This window comes from Echinops telfairi, unplaced genomic scaffold, assembly GCF_000313985.2.
Source record: "Echinops telfairi isolate 266 unplaced genomic scaffold, ASM31398v2 ScPeMD7_31;HRSCAF=116, whole genome shotgun sequence".
Lineage (NCBI taxonomy): Eukaryota > Metazoa > Chordata > Mammalia > Afrosoricida > Tenrecidae > Echinops > Echinops telfairi.
Genome location: NW_022103928.1, coordinates 12,501,329 through 12,519,556, shown reverse-complemented (window position 1 = coordinate 12,519,556; position 18,228 = coordinate 12,501,329). Strand labels below are relative to the sequence as shown.

At 42.1% G+C, this 18,228-nt stretch overlaps 1 protein-coding gene across 2 annotated transcripts in view; it reads right to left on the bottom strand.

Moving 5' to 3' along the window:
• Positions 1 to 18,228, bottom strand: part of SUCLG2 (succinate-CoA ligase GDP-forming subunit beta) — a 293,353-nt gene that overhangs the window by 231,307 nt on the left and 43,818 nt on the right. For both annotated transcript variants that reach the window (XM_045290031.1, XM_004702419.4), the window contains exon 2: positions 12,909 to 13,050. In XM_045290031.1, the coding sequence (XP_045145966.1) occupies positions 12,909 to 13,050 (142 nt within the window). The remainder of the gene's footprint in view (positions 1 to 12,908; positions 13,051 to 18,228) is intronic.

Genomic DNA, 18,228 nt, shown 5'->3' with positions numbered 1-18,228 from the left:
TGCCCTACCAGGTCTCCCACACCCACCTCCCCACCAATTTGGGTCACTTGTTGTTCCCTTGTTCCTGACCCCTCCTTTTATTTTCTCAACAAACACAAAACTCTGGAAGGTTGAAGAGCTCTTAGTATTTCTTTTTTTTTTTCTGGAGAAGTTCAGAATCTAGAAGCTGTTTTATTGCCATAGATACATCTCTAGCAGTACCCAAAGACCTGGCCATCCCCAGCCTTTTTCCTAAGTGGCATTACACAGAGGGACTGGCCTAAAGGAACCATGGACCAAATTCAACCAAAGGCATCAGACCAAGTCCCCAAACTGTTATTTCTCTTTACATCATCCCAATTTCTTACCACCTGCTGCTCGCTTAGTTTTACCTACTCACTCTAGTGGCACTGTGGGTAAGGAACTGGGCTAAACACCATGTCAGCGAGGCAAATCCACCAGCTGCCGCAGGGAAGTCAGAGGGGTCAGTGTGCAGTTACACTCTCAGAAACCCTAAGAAGCAGTTGTACTCTGTGACATAGTGTTGCTTTCCATTGGAATCAACTTGGTGGCAGTAGGCTTTTGTTTTGTTTTTACTTAAAAACAAAAACTTTAAAGAAACGACCCTCCAACATGAAGAATATCCATTGAATATTTACATTAAGAAGTCAGTCTTAGTAACTTTTAAGGGTAACTAGATGAAGGGCTCCTCTGGGTGGGGGCGTTCCCTGCTGAATTTTTATACTCAGTAATCATTGATGGAACTGCTCCTAAGTCCAGGGTGACAGGTGTGCACAGGTGAATGAAGGACAAACCAAGCTTTGTCCTACCCAATTTTCTCTGTCACCACCCAACTGTCATGGCTGGGTGTCAAGAAGGCCTTCTTTTGTCCACCTCCATTTAGAAGTGGCATGCAGTGATGACAAATACTTACAACAACCACACGCCTTGCTACAAGCAGGCTTCAAGTTAAAGATAGCTGTTCTCAAGTCATTTTTCAAATAAGGCAACCACGGACTGCATTGCACAAGCCGAGACTGAGAGTGAAAGAGATGACGATTCATAGTAATTCAGGAATAATTTGTGTATCCAAGAATTTCCTGGGCAAACCAACAAAGTTGGTCACTTGTACTTAAAGAGTCATTTGTCAAAACATTAAAAGCCAGATGAATCATGAAACCTCCGGTCCTGGTTTATGGGAAGACATAAAACCAATTTCTCATATGAAAAGTTGCATGTGAGAACTCGGCCCACAGCTGTGTCATGAGGAAGATGCACCGTCTTCCTGGGATGTAGACAGCACAGGTGAAGTTACAGCATCCTGCTGATGCTGAGAGGCAGAGTGATCACTTCCAGTTAACAGAAGCCGCCACCACAGCAAAGCAATGGCAACATCTGCTGATGCTTCAGAGCTGGGCCCCTCCTCCCACCAACTCCAGGTGTAGGCTCGACTCCTGACATCCTCTGCTGAGGAAATGGGCCGCTCTAAAGCTAAAAACACAGCGAGTGAGGAGTAAGATACTCGGATCCCAAACTCTCTATTTTCACCAGCAGCGCACAGCCTCCAAGAAGATGCCACTGAATGGGTGACGTCTAAGGGGGGCGGTGCTACCCAGTGACTGAGATTGCAGGATACATGACCACACTACCCTGCACACATGCATGACCTCGTTTCAGCCTCAGTGTTCTCCTAGGAAGTAAGATCTTTCAAATTTTTAAAACACATATTGGCTGTCTGGTTGATTATAACTCATGGTAACCCCACGTGTGTCTGAATGTTTTCAATGGCTGGTTTTTCCGAAGTAAATCATTTTCAAGATGTCTCTAGGTGGATGTGAATCTTTAAGCTTTTGGTTAGCAGTGAAGCACCTTAACCGAGTATTCTACATACAAAGAGAGTGTAGGACTGTTTTTAACTTGACCTATTTTACAGATGAGGACTCTGGAGGCTCGGAAGAGGAAGTGATCTGCCCAGTGTTACAGAGCTAACAGGGCAGATGTAGGAATTAAGTTCAAAGCCAACTCCAGAGTCGCCTCCGCTGTGTGACATGGCACTCCATGGAGGGAGAACAGGGACAGAGGTAGAGAGGAAAGCACTGGTGTGGCCACACCCTGGGTACAGGCACAAAGGGGACCTTGCAGAAAGGCAGACTGAGGCTGTGCCATGCACAGCTGGCTGTGTGTGCAACAGGGCGCTTACCTGAGCGCAGTACAAGAAGAAAGGATTTGGAGCAAGGGGAATGTGTTTCCTCACCTGCATGATGTTGCTGTGCAGGTTACACAGAGAGAAAACATATACTTCTGTGAAGCTGTTTCTCAGGGCTACATGTAGCATACAGACATCTGGGAACAGTTAGTGCTGTGGCTTCTCCCCTGCTAGCCACATCCCATCTGCCGCCTTTCCCTCATGCTGATGGCACTGCTATCTGTGCTCCAATAAAAGCCCAAAGACCAAAAACAACGTCCTAATCCTTGACTTCCATGTAATTGGAGAGAAACAATAGACTCACAAATCCCTTAGCTTGTTCCATGAATGAGGGGAAAAAATCCCCAGCACCAAATGGAGGGGGCTTGTTTATGCATTCGGTTTTCATCCTCAGGTAATTCAAGCAATACTGGGAAAAAAATCCTTCTCAATTCATTTACTGCTTTAAAAAAAAATTTAAATTAACCTAGAAAACTCAAGCCTTAGTACTATTTATGAACACCTGTTAAACACTGCTTGCTCCTGGAACAGCCACCTTGGGGAACAGCGTAGCATCCTAAAAGCATAATTCCCCAGGTAATATTTATTCTGCTGCAATGTAAGGAAAAGGAGATTTTCCTTTTCTTTCAAAATTATGCAACTTTTGACTTCCTGTACTGCCATCTCCCAAGAAACTATCAACCAACAGTGTACACAGAGTAATATATTCATTATAAAATCATCTGAGGAGATACACACCAAAAATAGTTTAGCACTTGGTTGTGACTGCAAGAGCTTGAACCATTTTCTGTTTTTATCTGCTGCTGATGTTTTAATAACCATCAGTCTACTCCTTTCATGATGGCTCAAAACACTCCCCGAAAAGAGGGAAAGCATCTCTTGTAAGAGGTATGTGCTGTGTCTGTCTTTCTTACTGGAATCATTCCTTGATTTGCAGAGGATGATCCTCAATTTTACAGTCAGTAAAGTGTAGCTCAGCACAAGCGCTCAAAGTGGAGCTGCGTGGAGAGTTCTGCTCCGACTGCAGAGCCCATGATTTTCTAAGCCATGCATGATGCAAAGGAATCAATTTCCTCAAAAGCCCATATTACATGACCACCAAAGTCACTTCCTCTTGTTCCTAAGCATGCACTGAGACGGTATACTTCTGGCCATTCATTAGGACCACAGAGAAGTTATGGCCAATAGAATCACCGCATGGGACACTGTGAGATTATACCCCAGGTGGTCTTTGGGAGCCACGGTGAAGAAAGAGAGCAGCACAAAATGATGAACAGGGGCTGAGTTGCTCAGAGCCAGACCAAGAGCAGCAATCCAACTTGTACGTGAACAAGAAAGAGTGTGCTTGAGGAGCTGATACCAAGGGCTCCAGTAGAAAGCAAAGGTCTTGAGAATGATGAGGGCAACAAATGTACAAATGGGCTTGACACGATGGATGGATGGATTGTGATGAGTTGTACGAGCCCCAATAAAATGATTTAAAAAAAAAAAGATTGTGCTTATTGTAGAGTAAACCTGTGAAAACTGGAACGTGTGTAAGCCGACAATGTGTCAGACAAGGAAAATTGAAATACAGCGAACCCTTGCCACTTCGCGCTTTGACTTCCGTGGCTTCACTCTATCGCGGTTTTTGCGTAACAGCGCATGCTCTGTCATTACTGCCACTGATTGGCTCATACTGTACATGCTTGATGCCATAAATAATATAATAAATAATAAATGATAATTGTAACGTCCAAAATGTTTTACTGTATTTTCCCTTTTTCGTTTAATAAATTGGGTAATACGAGTGTAATGGTGACTAAAGGGTGTTTTTTCATGTCCTCTATGCTCTAACTACGAAAATATTTAATTTACAAATAAGGAATCCTACTTCGCGGAATTTCATTTATTGCGGTAGGGTCTAGAACCGATTAACCGCGATAAACGAGGGTTCACTGTAGTTCTACTAACATTAGCAGAAAGGTGGTTAACGGGGGACTCTATCATAAGAACAAGGTAGTCCTGCCACTCTCTGCCTCCCACCAATTTCTCCAGATTGAGCACCTGGGGCTGATTTACTGCAGCAGCAACAGCATCACCCCACGTAGCAATGCCAAAAGGAACCCCCAAATCTAGCGAAATCATAACAGGAAAAAAATACAACCAATCTAGGGATTACTACGCACCTATTAAAACTAAATTTTTGAGGAAAAAAAGAAAAGTTGGTTAATGCTAATCTTATATAAAAATTTTAAAACAAGATAAAACACTGTGTGCATGGCTTTTTCCCATAAGTGTATGCAAATTAATTCTCTCATAATGATTTATATATATATACGTTAACATTGCTAAAAGATGAACAGATGAATACACAAGGGGAAAAATGAAGGCAATTTATTCGTGTGAATTCAGGTTAGCTCTCAGTAATAGGATTAGAGAAGGCTTTGCCCTTTTTTGTGTTTGCCGAAAATCAAAATAATCCAGATATTCCACTGATAATCATAAAAGATTTATCTGGCTGCTTGATATTTCTTTAAAACAGCACAGCTATCCGGAGACTAAGGGATAACAGGGAGTTAGATCCTCTATCCACTGACACTGAGTGCTTGTTCTGCATTTGCCACCCCAGAAGGTACCTCTGCACATTCCACACTCCCAGGAACACACTGGGGTGAGCCAAAGACCTCTGAGTGAAATAACCCCCAGGAAAGTTCTGATAACTGACACCACGTGGAAATATAACTCACTTGTTCACATATGATGAGGGAGTTTTCAAAAACAAATTAATAAGTAAATCCATTAATGATACACTGAAAAGCCAGAGAGTGAAATCATGTCAGTTACCATGGATACACCATTGTGGGCTAGCAAAGATCTGGTGATATTCTGAACCAGCCCTTAAAGACAAGCCTTTCCCTTCCATTCAAATGAGGATTACATGAGATAATACTTCCAGAAACACTTAGCACTGTACCAGGTACCTGGTATAGAGGCCCAAAGGCTGATAAGTCTTTTCATAGGTTAAAAATCAAGAAGAATTAATACTTGCTTTATTCTATTGTCAGAATTCAAGTTGAGGCAATGCTTTTCAATGCCCTGTTCTCATTTGTTTCTAAGGAAACCTGAAAGAAAAATACATATGCACTTCTAGAAAACCTACCTGCCCACAGCCTACCTCGATCTTGCCCTTCATTCTGTAGAGGCCCTGCTACTTCTAGTCAGAACACACAGCAAGACAATTTGGGAAAAGATAGCGTAACAAAGGGAAATGTTTAAGTAGACAGCCAAAGAAGCCTGTTTGTATTTGCAGAGTCAAGGAGGAGAGAAAAGAACATTTCACAAACGGGAGAGGAGTCTCTGCGAAAGGGTCTTCAACAGGAAGCACGACTGAAGGCTACAAGTTACTCAGGGAGATCCTCTTTATAATTACAGTCACGGAAGGCAGTGAAGTTCAACTCAGCTGCTCCTTTCAAGAAGCATTTAGCAAATGAACGTTAGTGAAAATGTTCTGAGTATCAAAAAAATGTACTGAACACCTATATCTAGAGTACTAAGTAAGTTGTTTTTTGTGAATGAGTCAAGGTTCTCAACTGTAAGCAACAGAAACTTGCATGAAGTAAATGGCCATAAAGGTGACCAGATTTTAACATTGGTAAAGCGGGACACCATTGATAAAACTCATATCCTGGCGAAATAGCTATATGGCAGCCGAAAACCGTCTACCCTAGCTTGTCGTGCATTCTTTCCAAAAATCGGGACTTTTTTAAAACGCTGTGGAACACGGGAAAAATTGTTAAAAATCGGGACTGTCCCGCGAAAAACGGGACGTCTGGTCACCTTACCATAAAGGGCCCTGGTGACTCAACTGGTTACACATCTAGCCATTTGAGCCCACCCAGAAGTCGTTCAGGAGAAAGGCCTGGCGATGGGCTTGCACAAAGATCCCCATGGCTGTCACCCAGGGCTGCTGTGAGTTGAAGCCACCTTACTAGAATCTGAAAACCTCCGTGGGCATGAGGCACTCTTTGGAGGAGCAAACATGGCACACTTGGCTGGTCGCTGAAGGCTGGTTTGCTGGAAGCTCCATTGGAGCTTGACTGACGATCTGCTTCTGTGAAGATGATAGTCGAGAAAGCCTGATGGAGTGGCTCAACTCTGTAGAAGTCAACTCCCTGGCACCCACGCTAGCACATAACAGGAAAGGCATTGGGTAGTTCACGTAACCACATGGGGAGTTGCAGAATCCGGACCAGAAAATGGGATGCAATCAAGAGTCCAGCAGTAGGCAGGCGCATTGTCACATCACACCACAGGAACGCCCAATCTGACGAGCCACCGTCATTCTTGCTAGAAAGTGGACCACATTTGCCATTATACCTGCGTCTTTCTTTTAAGTGACTCCAGCTTCAAAAATACTGGGTAGCTGATACGCTAGTAAAATGAGGATTTCCCACACAGAAGCCCATGTTATCCTTGACTGCCACAATAAGACAATGATGACCACCACCTCCACTCAGAGGATGTAAGATCTTCATATAAGACGCTAACCACATAATGGGACATGGCAAAGCCACAACAACTAAGGAGGTTAGCAATGTATTTAATTGCCTATAGGATTAATAGCACATGCCAATCAGTATTCAACGGGGCCGCAGTTCTCTTTTTACATAAAATACAATCCCTTAATGGATGCAAATAATTCATCAGGCTTTAGGAAGTGATTATATAAACCGAACAGAATAAGTTATCATATTGATGGATGGAAACATGTAGCTGAAAGCAATACAACGCTGGCCCAGTTCAATAAAAACTCCTTATCTCCATTTTAGGATGCATGGCATTAGCCCAGAGAAGATTAATCTCTCCATTCATATTTCAATTTTCTTTCTGGCAAAAAATGAAACTATAATTTTTTGAAATACAATCTTCCTGCGTAATCAAATGTTGAGATACTCAAGTCAACACGAATAGAATAATTAATAGATTGTGTGGAAATTCCAAAAGATGAAAAGGTAGTGGTCCTGGAAATGACTCACTTATATTTATATGCATATAGCAGTCTTTTTAGACAGGGCTTATGAATTGTGTGAGAGCATTTCATTCATTTTTAAGGATGACTGAAAAGAGTAGTCATTTGCATAGTAGGTTCTATAATTACTTGCTGGATGTATATATTAATTGTAATTTATAAGAGGAGAGGCATATAATTAAAATGCCTCAAGAGACCATTATAGGCAAGGGAAGCAATTCCTTCCTACAACTCGATCACGAAAGGTAGTTCATACAAACTGCGGCAGAAATGGATCATATCCACAGACTAAGAACCAAACCAGATTGACTTTCTCAATTAGACGGAAGTTCATTTTCTGTGCAAGAACATGAAAATCTCCCTTAATATCTTATTATGAATTGTGGCTCAGAAACAAAAGGTTTTCATTATCTATTTTTTTTAAATGTTCAAATTAACCAGCTTCCCATAACTAGACAGCAAGAAGTCTATTGCCCAAAGAAATACAACAAAATGAATCATTAAGAAAATATCTGCAGATCACACAGTTCCACTACATTGTGCCTTAGAACCTGCTACATCTAGTTTTAATTCAATCCACTAATTTTATTAATATGCATTTTCCATCTTATATATGCTGACCCATGCACAAAAACCTCCCAAGAAAATCATCATCAGGTTAGCAAAAAGGAAAAACTGCCTGGGGAGGAGATCAAATCTAATACGGCTGGGTTCAAAGCCATTATTGTTGATTATTAACCATATAACCTTGGCAAGCTGTTTAACCTCACCTTGCCTGTTTCCTTCGTGTAAAATAACAATGCATTAAAAATCGCAGGATCTCTCTCTGACCATGGCCCAGGGATGTGAATAGCCTTGCTATCATGCAGAATGCAGTGGAAAGTAGATTGTTAAAGATGGAATTAGGTTAAAATTTATCACCTTCTCAGTTGATCTCCCTTAGGATCTACTGAATTTGTTCTAGTTTTTAATATTTTCTTTCTTCCCAATTGAAGTTTTTATATGTTTTGTTATTGTTGCTAGTTTTTGTTTGAGTGGTTTTTTCTGCATATGAAATCCAGGATAGGTAAATCTAGATAGAGAGTGACGGGGTTAATTAATGGTTCCTTGGGGGTGCGGCTGGGGAGACTGGGGGAAACAGGGAGCTGATAACGATGAGTACAAGAATGAAGAAAATGTTCTAACACAGATCGTGGTGATGACTGCACTACTCTTCTTGATGTGGCGGAACTATGCAATTGTATGATCTGTGCACTAGATGCCCACTAAACTACTGGGGGAAATAGCGGGATTTTCCAGCTGATTAAATATGACAGAAGAGAGAGGCATTAAAGATGATGGGGCACTACTGCAGCTGGGTAACCAGGAGAGGGAACAGGCAGAGAAGGATTAGAAGGACCAAAAATTTCCAGTTAGGCCAAGAGAGGAAAGGATATCCATGAGTGGACAGCCAACCGGCAACCACGGGTGGTGTTAAGATACACCAAAACCAGATTTGTAAACTAGTCCTCCAAGAGATTACAATGGAATCCACAGAACTGGTTAATATCAACATTTCTTTTCAAAATATTTTATAAAGATTTGCCAATCCAGGGAGCTAGGGCCCAGCACCTTCATGCTGACAATTATGGTAAAGTAGCACACCCTTTGGGCATTTGCCGGCAACACGGAAGGCGCTCTGTAGCAGGCAGAGGTCCAAGGTTTATGGGACTGGGAGGCTAAAGACTGGAGAGAAGCCTACCTACAGACAGAACTGATGGACGGTGCTACACGAGCTTTCTGACACTGGCAGAGCATGGCAGAAGCCACGGGGCTATATAGCTGGGGAAAGCTGCTCCTGACTAGGAAAACCATGGCCTGAGGATTTTTTGATACTGAACTGTATCTTGTTAATGCCCTAAAAAAAAACCCTCATAAATATGAAATATATATAGTCACTTTGTATGGCAAACAAGAACCCTCACATGGCCCATCCAGGGCTTTCCCTGGACTGTATGTCCCATTCAAGACATAGCACCAGAGCAAACCATCTAGAACACATTATCGCCAACCCTGTTGGGAGGTGATAATCATGGAAATATCCTTGAAGGAGCCATGCCCCAAGCGCTTATTAAGAGCCCACAGTCAGCACACTGCTTCAGGCCTCCCTCGTAAATCCCTTCCCTTCCCTATTTTAAAGGGTATTAAGAACCTTGCTTGCTTGAAGGAAGCTACGGATCAAACCCTGAGTCTGCAGCCTGTCCCAGTCAGTCTCACAGAACTGCCCCTCCTGAAACACCCTTCCCATGCGTAATAACGCCCAAGTCTCCCAACGTAATTCCTGGTCTGTTCTTCAGGTTCCAGGCACCTAGAATCCAGGAAGGATGGTCACTGTTCTGTGTGTCACCCCGCACACTGTGGTCCAAGATGCATTCACATGTGAATAAACTAGCAACGTAAACAAATATATTTTGATTATTTACAAACTTTTCAAGTTGAAAAGGGCACTCTCCTAACGTGATTGGAAAGACACTGAGTGTCTCATGTTCTGATCTATGAGCGGGAATCATGGCAGCAGTGAGCCCTCTGACATGGCAGGTGACAATGGTGAGGAAGATGATAGCAATAAACTCCTACATGGCATTTTCTGCATGTCAGATACATTGTCCTTCTAGGTAAGTTTTCTCCATTATAATCTCGAAGTCCCATTTCCTGGACAATCAGAAAGAGGTACGGGTTACTCAGCTTTAACCTTAACCTCAACTCTGTTTGGTAAGTAAAAGTCTATTTGCTCTTGGCTCATGTCAATCCGGTAGTGACAAGGACACAAACACTGTGACGTTTTGCCAGTTTCTTCTTGCTTCACTCTCACCAGGCAGTATCACTGGCACGCATCTTGCTTTCTAAACTTATTATCTCATTTCAGTTATAACCAAAGCTTGGTATCATCCTCACTTCTAAAACTACCCATGTCCACTTGCTTCCAAATTATCCATTCAGCCAGGGAAACCAGTATGGCTCCCAACATGCGAAGGAATACTCACTTCATTTGTCATGAAGTAGGTAGATTGATTGGTCCTAAAGCCCCCTTGAGCACTAAGCAGGATCAGTGAGACCTCTCAGAGCCACAGCAGCTAAGGGGCATCCCAGGCAAGCACATACAGGCCCTCGTCATTTACATTCCCATTTCCCACTTTGGGTGTCCTAAAACTGCTTCCCAGGGGCCCACATTTTATGTTATTGACCTTAACAGTTGCGTTATTGTCTCTCTCTTTTCATGCATCCACCACAACCTGGCATGTAAAAGCCACCTTGCTTTTAAAAGCTCCTTCAGAGCAGACACTCCAAGGGAGGGCACATCACCACCACAAAGGGCAGGCTAAGTAAATGCTGGTAAAATAAACACAGGATTGAGAAGCCAATTCATTCAGTAAGCACAAATCTCCATAGGAAAATCGAAAAACAAAGCCTTCCAGAGGAGCTATGCCTAAGGGAGGAATCAGCTGCTTCCCAAACCCTCTTAAAGTGAACCCTTACCCCTGGCAGACTGGTACTTCATTGCATATATCCCAGGGGAAATGAAGATGGAAGACCAATGTGAATTTTACATTTCTTGCTCTCATTTCCCTATCCTCAAACCACCGGAGCATCTTGTACAAAGGTTGGAATGGTAACCTCTTGAGTCTACTACTTCAGGTCATTGTGGAGTTATATTCTAGGTCTAGGTCTAATTTTACTTTTTTTCTCTCACCATCAAAACCAATTCTGATAGATTTTCATTTCTTAAAAGCTCTAGATTTAGCATCCAAAAAGTAAGTCCAAATGAATTACTTTCTAGGAGGTAAGTTCTAAGAAAAGGGTCTGTCTGACTTCTACATATCCACACTAGCTGACACATGACTATTGGTCAATAAGTATCTGTTAAAGAAAAAGAAATAAATGCACAGTTCAAGCAACAAAACATAGGAAGAAGCTGGCACATTAGCATCTGAGAGACTCAAAAAGGGAGATAAAAGATGACCAACTAAGCCCTTTCCCTTAAAGACAATAGTAAATTGGAATATTGAAATATAAAATCTGCATCTGTCTTGAGGAGCTCTGGTTGTGCAGTGGCTAAGGTGCTCAGTTGTCATCAGCTGCACTGCCTCAGAAAGATGAGGCAGTCTGCTTCTGTAAAGATTCAGTCTTAGAAACCCTACTCGGGCGCTTCTACTCTGCGTCTAAGGTCTCTATGAGCTAGAACTGACTTGACGGCAGTACGTTTTTGGACATCTGTCTTACGTGTTCAACTTTTCTCTAGCTGCCTGAGCAACACAGATTCACAGATGCCCTATTCTGTGCCCTCAAGGGGAAATAACTGCTTTCTTGATTTCAAGGGACATGATGCAAATCGTTCTCAGGTCTAAACCTAGGCTATCCAATCTGGTACCCACTGACAACAAATGCTTTCTGGGCACCTGAAATGTGGCTGGTCTGAATTGAGATGTGTTGGAAATGTAAAACATTGAGGCCTAGTTCCCTGAAGGCACTGTGAGTCAGGCCTTTGGCTGCAAACCTCAGGGTTGACAGTTCAAACCCTCCAGCGCAACTCTGCAGGGGAAAATGATGCAATTAAATGTTCCAATAAAGATGCACAGTCTCAACAAACCCTATATAGGATTGCTAGCAGTCAAAATCAATGTGATGATAGTGGGTGTGAGTACCTGACCCTCATTAGCAGAATTCAGACCCCCCAAAAAGGTAAAATACCCCATTGTTTGATATAATGCACAGGCTGAAATGATATTTTGCATATATTACAGGTAAATAAACCAATTGTTAAAAGTGGCTTCACCTGCTTGTTTATACTTTTCCTAACATGGAATAGAGGAATGAGCACCAAAAAACACACAGCAGGACACAGTCCGAGTGGCTCAATCTATGGAGAAGGCAGTGGGCAAGACGGTCTACCATGTAACAGGTAGTTTATATATGTACAAGCTCCCTTTAAAAGGCACAACAGCACTGAGAGGGAAAATGCGATTAGCCTTGATCTACACATAAGGAAACTGAGTGGCAGAAAGGAGAGGGTACTAGCAGAGTTGCAAAGCTGAAAAATGGGAAGACTAAACATGGAACCAAAGTCAGATTGCCTTCCAAATGCATGCGGTTGGCTTTGCTCCCCACTCACTTGGAGAAAGCTCTCCCCACATTGTCAGAGGGTAAACAAAGGGTGCCGAATCTCCGGCCTGGATTATCCTGCAATGAACTTCCCGTTGACACTTTATACCTAGGATGGGGCGCCTTTCCTCCGCCCAGGACCATTTGGATACTTATAACATCATTCAAGGGCCACCCTGGTCAATCAGTCCATTAACTCATTCCTAATGTGATGGCTGGGACTAATTCTCTTTGGTGAGGCGTGTGATGTTAGCTGGTATGGAAGATCCTCGGGCCCCATGTTCTCTACCCCTCCAACCACTGGTCAAAGATCTGGCTTCTACATCGGCTAAACAAACTCAGAAAATAAGGAGCATGCAGCAACATCCCACAGGCTGTTTTTCTGTGTAAAATAATCAAGTTTTTTCGATTGGGCTTTTTGGCTTTTTTTAGAGTCCAAGTTCTCTATTTTATCTGTCACTGTTAGTATAATCCACTGGTTGGGTTGCATAACTACTGTGTGAAACTGCTACCTGTGCATTCACTAATTTGGGAAAGCGGGAGTAATATTCCACCTGTGATTAATGAGCTTACTTAATCTCTTAGCCGCCTCCACAGCCTCACTGGCAGAGTCCGCCACAAAGAATTTCTGCACTCTCACGCCACTGTCAGACATCAGCTTCTTGCTCTGGTATTCCTGCAGGTTCAACCATCTTCGGAGAGTTAATTGAAATACCTAGGGAAATTGGGAGAGGAGAGAAACAGCACTTGTTATTAACAAGAAAAACAACAGCCAACCAATAAATTATGCCAGTTTTACGGGTACCATACTTGCTGATCAATAACACAGAATTTAGAGGGGCAAAAAGAAAGCAAATCTATATAAGTTCTTCTTGCTTAATTTTTTTTAAAAATAAGAAATGCTAAGGGCAATTGGGAGTGCACTGAGCTTCTGGCAAAGGGGATGGAAAAACTCAGAATGATGATAGTTGAATGGCAAGAGCAAGGCAGCTCACGCCACTCAACTATATATGGGCAGATGGTTGAAATGGGGAAAAAAAGAAAAATAATAACCTATATATTCATCAAAATTTTAAAACTGATTACACATTTTGAAATGCTAAAGAAATCTATACACACACATGGAAACGAATGCTGGTCTTAAAAATGAGTAAAAACTAAGTGAGATCTCTACTCATGTACTACAGCTATGTAAGATAGCACCTCGGGAGAAACTGGGTGTTGGGTTCTATTTTGGCAACTTCCAGTGAGTCCCTAAATATTTAAAAATACAATTATTTTTTAGTCAGGATTCTGCCGTATGGTCTACACCTAGCCACTTGCATTAAATAAAAGCCCAAAGCATCATTTTAACAACTAGATGCACAGCATTAACCACTGGCAAGTGTCTCAAGTAAATTTCTTTAAGTCTCTGAGGCCACTGGGTGATAAAGCATGTCGTTTCTTTAGCCCAGTTTTTAATGCCACCTAGGCATCATTATGTATTTAATGAGACTGCCCCTGTCCTGTACCAAAGTTCAGTGCAGTAACCTGAAAGATTTAACATTAATGAAACTTACTCTTAAACTGCAACTTGTGTATTTGAGTGACTTTGTTTAGGTACCAACTACAAGTGGATTCTGATGTGAATTGTCAATTAATTGTTATCTGTGTTGAAAGGAAATATTCAAAGGGAAAAATGGCATGAACAAATAAATTCCTTTTTAAAAATTCATCACAATTCCTGAGCAAACCCTAAGTTCCCATACTTAAATGGGAAATTTTTAAAAAGGAGGAGAATACATATAGTGTCTTCCATGAGTCATGCTGCAAAGGATCCATACTTTCAAGAGGTGGGATCAAGGCACAAACAGATCCATCACACCACCACATCAAAAGACCACTTTGTGCACCCTTGTAATAAATTAAATTGTGCCCCTCAAAGTATGAGTTGGAACCCTAGCCCCTATACCTCTTAATATAAGTTCCACTTAGAAATAAAGTTGTCATGCTAGATAAATTAAATCACACGTGGGGAACTGTTGTTGTTAGCTGGCATCGCATTAACCCCTAACCCAAGCGGATCCACGGCACAACAGAATGGAACACTGCCCAATGTTGCCCCAGCCCTAGGGTCGACGAGGATGAAATCATGTGACTCAATAAGTTATCATGGGCTGACATTTTAAAGTCGATCGCCAGACTTTCTAGTTTGTCTTAATCTGGAACCTCCATTGAATCCTGTCGAGCATCACAGCAGCAGACATGCCTTCAGGGAGACCAGCGGTGACTATGCAGATAACACACTGGCTGGGATTCAAACGTGGATCTTAGAAAGAGAAAGTGAAAATTTGAACAACCTGATTAGAAGTTTCAAATCTAATCACTTTTGAGTTTTACATACATCTATTTAAAGACAGATTAGGCACAGAGCTGTGCACACACTGAAGGATGACAAAGACATCTTTTAGGGCAATCTATAGGCCAAGGAACAGAGGACCGCTTACACAGAAGGAATTGGCCTGGCCAAATCTTGATTTGGAAAGCTGTGAAAAAAATAAACAGCTACTTTTTAAAGCAAGCTCCTTGTGCTACCTCTTTGACGGCAACAGCAGCGGGAAAATGAGACAACCTGCTAGCAGCTCCTGTCACTGGCAAAAGCTGATGTCAAATGCAATATATGACACAGACCATGACACTGGGGTCGTCAGGGCTTTATTACCTGAAACCATTGTTTCCAGGACCGCTAATGTGTCCTTCAAACATTCACTTGAGGAACACCCCCAAGTTACAATGTATCATGAGTTCTCTCAACACCAAACCAAACCCAAAGCCATCAAGGGGTGTCTGAGTTGAAGAGCCCTAAACTGGCTATCCAACGCCTAAATCTTTGTAGGAACCACGGCCTCATTGTCCTTCTCCTTCAGAGTGGCTGGTGGACTTGAACTGCAGTCACACTCTTGCCCGTTATCACCACCAGGGCTCATTAGAGAGTGCTCTACGGAATTGTACTTCCAAAGAAATTCTGGAACATTGCAACTCACTGGGTTGCACTGAAAGGCAATGGGGGTATCTTAAACGTTGCGGTGTCTGTATGAAGACTGATTATGCTTGGCACATGGACGTTACTCAGAAAATATAAGTCACAGGAACAAACCTTGCCTACTCAGCCCTGGGGGGAGTGAGCCTTGGTGGCACAGTGGGTTATGCTTTGAGCTGATAACCACAAGGCCACCAGTTTGAACCCGCCAACCATTCTGCAGGAGAAAGATGAGGCTTTCTGTTCCCATAAAGATAGCATATATACTCGTGAATAAGTTGGGTTTTTCAGCACATTTTTGATGCAGTTTTTGTGGTAAAATTAGGTGCCTCGACTGATATTCAGGTAGGCTTATATTCAAGTATATTCGATATATAGCCTCAGAAAACCAAGGGGTAGTTGTAGTCTGTTCTAAAGGGTTACTATGAATTGGAATTGACTCCCATGGCCATGAGTTTGGTTTTGGTAAGGAGCCTTGTGGCACTGTCATGTAAGCATTGGACTGCTAACCTCAACGTCAGCAATTCAAACCCATCAGCCACTGGTCCAGAGAAAGATGAGACTATCGGCCACTGTGAAGGTTTACAGTCTCAGAAACCCTCTATAGCGTCACGGTGAGTTGGAATTGACTTGTCAACCGTGGGTTTGGTTTTAGTTTTGGCCCCTTAATATAATTTTTCATTCCTTCATACAGAAGAGTAAAGTTAGTTCTAAAGAGTACAGAACTGAAGTAGAGTATAATTTGTACACTTGTAAAAAATAACAAAGTTTTACATAATCAAGCCTAAGTCCAGCTTTCTGTTCTGTCCCTACGAATGTTTACTTTGATGTGTTTCATACTGATATTATCTTTTAGAGGGAAAAGCAATGACCAGACTAACAATGCTTACATCACTTACTATCTAGTGCTCTTAACTTACAGACCTGTCCTACCTCTGACTTTAAGTCTAAATGAAACACTAATTTGAAAAACACAAAATTGGACATACTGATAGTCTCAACAGTATTAATAGAATGTCATATACGTTACCAAGAGCAATTCGAGTTTAAGGCATTTAGTAAAAGCTACCTAATGAAAGAAAAGACTAACTGTTAAATATATGCCATTTTCTGGGGTCATTTTTTAAAAGGTAAATGGGAAAGATCAATAGCCTGCGTCTGTGTTGACATACCAATTTGGAGCCATTAACTGCAGAAGAAACAATTCAGTTCGAAAAGAGCCTTTAAGAGAGATTTAAATACAGCCCACAGTATGGCCTTGGTCAATTCTTTTTCATCAGAACACTTGCAATATTAGTTTTAGATATGTTAATGCAATCTGCAGCAAACTAATTGTAATTGATCCACAGACCAGCTTCCTAGATACATAATATATATTGACAGCTTCCTCACGGACTCAAATGAAAGTCTGCTTAACGGTTGCAGTCCTAAATTGGAAACCAAAATAGGAGGTGTAGTTGCAAAGCCACTGCTGAAAGCAGAGGCCATCATTCCACTAAGCATCGTCTCCCAGAATAATCACCGTGTTTGTCGCTGCAAATGTAAACGAGTAAGGGCCCTGAGTGAATCTGAAAGTTCATTTCGCTTTCCTTTAAAAAAAACTGGTGAGATTAGAGAAGAATAACTTATGCTTACTTTTATATTTTCCAGGGGTAAAAGAAGGGGAAAATATGTCAAGTAAATGAGGTGAAGCATGCTGAAAATGAAATGGAACTGCTGGATAATAAGAACCATGATGACAAGAGCAGTTCCATCTATTACTAATTAAGTATTTACCATTTGCTAGGCATTACACACACCATACATCAGCTGGTGGTACTGTACAGTGTGGCTATCATGCTGGCAATTATGCCACTGCTAATTCAAATATCAGCAGGCTCTTTTGTGGTAGAAACGTTTCAGTGGAGCTTCCAGAGTAAGACAGAGTAGGAAGAAAAGCCTAGTTCTTAAACTTAGTCAATGGAAAAAGGACTATCAGTCACAACAGAGCATCGTGCTAACCGAGGTACTTGTTTTGGTCATGCCATTTAAAGGGATCAAATCCCTAGGAAAGGGTATCATGTTTGGCAAAGCACAGGGCAAAGAAGTCCCTTAGTGGGATAAATTGGCACAATAGCTGCAACAGTACACATGCTGTGAGGATGGCACAGGGGTGGACTAGAGAAACAAATCCATAGGAACGCATATGTGTATAAGAGTTTTATATAAAGGGCAATTGTACATTAAGAAAGCATCAGAGTCCAGTCCAGTCCAAGCCCATAAGTCCAATAGTAGCCCAAATGTCTGATGCCAAGCTAAAAAGTCCTCTTCAGACTCATGAAACACGTGCACTGACGCCGAATGCAGGATTATCACAGGCCAGTGGGTAGAAAGTCTTTGGATCCAGTGGCATGGTAAGCATCTCAGTGCTGGCAGGGGTCTCCACATGGCTCCTTCAGCACTCAGGGCTGCATGAGGGTAGATCCGTGTGGTTTCTCCTCTGGGATGTCTCGCAGGAAGTCAGCCTCAGTAGAGAGTATCCAAGGGTTGAGAGAGAGAAAGTCTCTCCCGCCTCCAAGGAGGAAAAATCAGATTTCCCTGAATTCTCAGGAGAAAGCCATGCCCACACAGAGACCTCAATGGCTATGATCTGATTAACAGACTAGACTCCACCCCTTCACTCTTTTTTTTAAAAATCATTTTATTAGGGGCTCATGCAACTCTTATCACAATCCACACACACACCAATTGTGTAAACCGCATTTGTACATTCATTGCCCTCATCATTCTCAAAACATTTCCTCTCCACTTAAGCCCCCCGGCATCAGGTCCGCATTTTTCCCCTCCCTCATGAGCCCTTGATAATTTATAAATTATTATTTTGTCATATCTTGC